The 2704-nt window shown below is 44.4% G+C and overlaps 1 protein-coding gene across 1 annotated transcript; it reads right to left on the reverse strand.

Moving 5' to 3' along the window:
* Positions 1-2047: 2047 nt before the first annotated feature.
* On the reverse strand, positions 2048-2434 carry LOC126141536 (GA-binding protein subunit beta-2-like). The gene has a single exon (XM_049915249.1). The coding sequence runs from the start codon at positions 2432-2434 to the stop codon at positions 2048-2050; it is 387 nt and encodes a 128-aa protein (XP_049771206.1).
* Positions 2435-2704: the final 270 nt, after the last annotated feature.

The following is a 2704-nucleotide window of genomic DNA, read 5'->3' on the forward strand; positions in this document are numbered from 1 at the left end:
CACCGCTGGTGTATTCTGCACTGTTCCATTAGCTGCAGTGTCACATTAAAATGTAAATTTTACAAAATTGTTGTTGATAGTAAAAGCAACCACACATGCTCAATTCAGCCAGTTCATTTCCGACTTCAACACTTTATGAGTCTTTCACATCACTTGATGCTTTAAAAGAACCTTTTCTCTGCACACAGGACACTTATCTCTTCCTTCTCTGTAACTACCAATCATGTAGTACTGCTGTCAAAGGCAACATCTAGTAAAACTTTGTCATAGTGTGGTTTGTTTTTCACATACCCACTGGTTGTTCCGTCATTTTTATTAAACACTGTACACTGAAGTGAGGAAAGTAACGGACTAGAAATATGCATATATAAAATGACAATAGTATCGCACACACAGGGTATGAAAGGGCAGCTGTTTGGTGAAACTATTCCTTGTACCCAAGAAATTTATGTTTGATGTGATTACGGCCATGACGGCAAAACTAGTTTCAACACAGAATGGTAATTGTACCCAGATGCATGTGACATTCCATTTCGGGAATCATTAGGGAATTCACTATTCCAAGATCCACAGCGTCAAGAGTGCACAGAGGAAACCGAATTCCAGGTAGTGCCTGATGGCCTTCACTTAACGACAGAGGACAGTCCCATTTGCATGCAGTTGCCAGTGCTGACAGACAAGGAACACTGCCTGAAATGACCACAGCAATCAGTGTGGGACACACAACGGACGTATCCATTAGGACAGTGCGGTGACATTTAGCATTAATGCGCTGTGGCAGCAGACGAGCGACGTGAGAGCCTTTACTGAGAGTGCGACAGTCTGAACTGTGAAATGCTTGCTGTCTGCAGAGATGGTCACCTGCTTTGACACAGAATGACTGATGTTCCTCAAAAATTCTATTAAATTATGCGAGTTCGACACGCGATGCAAATTACATTGACACAGACATCTATTGTTCAATTAACTAACCTAACAATAAGTCGCTTATTAGGTTCACACCAGTTGGAATTACTTCACTTATGGGCCAAAAGTCGAGAATTTTATTTCTTTTAATTTTCATGATAATGTCATCTGTACGAATCACCCTGATCTGTGACATTCCATGTACAGTGTTGCGAAGTGTGTGGTGGAAGTGCTGCTACAAGTGTGAGATTGTGATTAAAGACAACAAGTATTTGCATACTACAGATATAGAAGTACACTCAGCATGAGATCGCAACTGAAGATACGTTCTAACTGAACAACTTGTATGACAGTAGAATGAGATTTCCACTCTGCAGCAGAGTGTGCACTGATATGAAACTTCCTCGCAAATTAAAACTGTGTGCCGAACTAAGACTCAAATTCGGGATCTTTACCTTTCATGGGCAAGTGCTCTACCAGAAGTACTGGCAGAAGTGAAGCTTTGAGGACGAGGCATCAGTCACGCTTGGGTAGCTCTGTTGGTGGAGCGCCTGCCCACAAAAGGCAAAGATCCCGAGTTCAAGTCTAACTACTGTCATACAAAACTGTGTGCCTGATTGAGAGTATCGTGCAGTTTACACTGGTGCAACATAGCACCATGCATGCTGCCAGTAATCAGGTAATGTCGGGGACTGGTTCGAACAACAGACGTTAATGCAACTGCATGATGTCCAAGACAATAAACACTATTGTGCCATTAGTGTCTTCAAAGAGATTGGGTGTTCATATTTCAAAATGCAGGCAGTCATGATAGGTACTGTCTGTATCCTTGTAAGTAACTTGAATATGTTGTATGCGATGAGACAGAGAGGTGGTGTTTATTAATAATGGAGTGTTTTTCAGTTGAGATTTTGAAAAATCTATCGTGAAGTATTTTACAGAGTGAATCCTCAAAATAAGGGTTCCTCATGTTAGTTTACAGCTATCTCTGAGTGTTTCAGTTGTCATGTGTTACCGGAGTAGTGATATGCAGCACGAAATATTAGGTATAAATGAGTGAACAAAAGATCATTTTTTTGTATTCTTTATTTATGACTAAGACACATGGTATAACTAATTATGTGTTGTGTAATGCTGTACATCAGCGTTGTTGCAGCATTTCCACCAGCTGCTGCTCGTTGTTCTGCATGGCGAGGTCCAGATGGGTCCTCCCCCCGCCATCCCTGTCAGCTCCCACCTGCAGCAGTTCAACCGCCACCCCTGTCTGGCCCCACCTTGCCGCCAAGTGTAGTGGCGTAAGCCCCAAGTCATCTCTGCCATTTGGCTCAGCAGATGCATCCAGTAGCATCTGCACCAGAGCCGTGTGGCCATTTGCTGCAGCGAAGTGTAGGGGCGTCGTCTGCCTGCTGCCCCTGGCATCAACCTCCGCACCGGCCCCTATGAGGCAGCTTGCTGCCCCCACATGGCCCCAGACTGCTGCCCAGTGCAGGGCAGTCCGGCTGTACCACGCTCTGCCCCTCACCCCCATCTCTGCTCCTGCCGCCAGCAACCTGCACATCTGCTCTACCGCCCCCTCCTTGGCTGCTTCTATCAGCTTCCTCCCTCTCTCTGTTGTTTTGTGCAGGTTGCTTTCCGAAGCACTCTTACACTCTGCTATAAACACTCAGACACCAAATGAAAAAACCATCACAGACGTAAAACTGTGACCAGTCATGAATACACTTCTGCTTAACAAGAAGTTACAAATCTAGAAATCTCCCCTCTACGATACAGATCTATCAGCGTATCGCTGACAGAT

The sequence above is a fragment of the Schistocerca cancellata genome, unplaced genomic scaffold (assembly GCF_023864275.1).
Source record: "Schistocerca cancellata isolate TAMUIC-IGC-003103 unplaced genomic scaffold, iqSchCanc2.1 HiC_scaffold_717, whole genome shotgun sequence".
NCBI lineage: Eukaryota > Metazoa > Arthropoda > Insecta > Orthoptera > Acrididae > Schistocerca > Schistocerca cancellata.

Excerpts from the sequence above, each read along its gene's own strand:
- LOC126141536 (XM_049915249.1), bottom strand. The coding sequence starts at position 2,434 with ATGGGGGTGAGGGGCAGAGCGTGGTACAGCCGGACTGCCCTGCACTGG.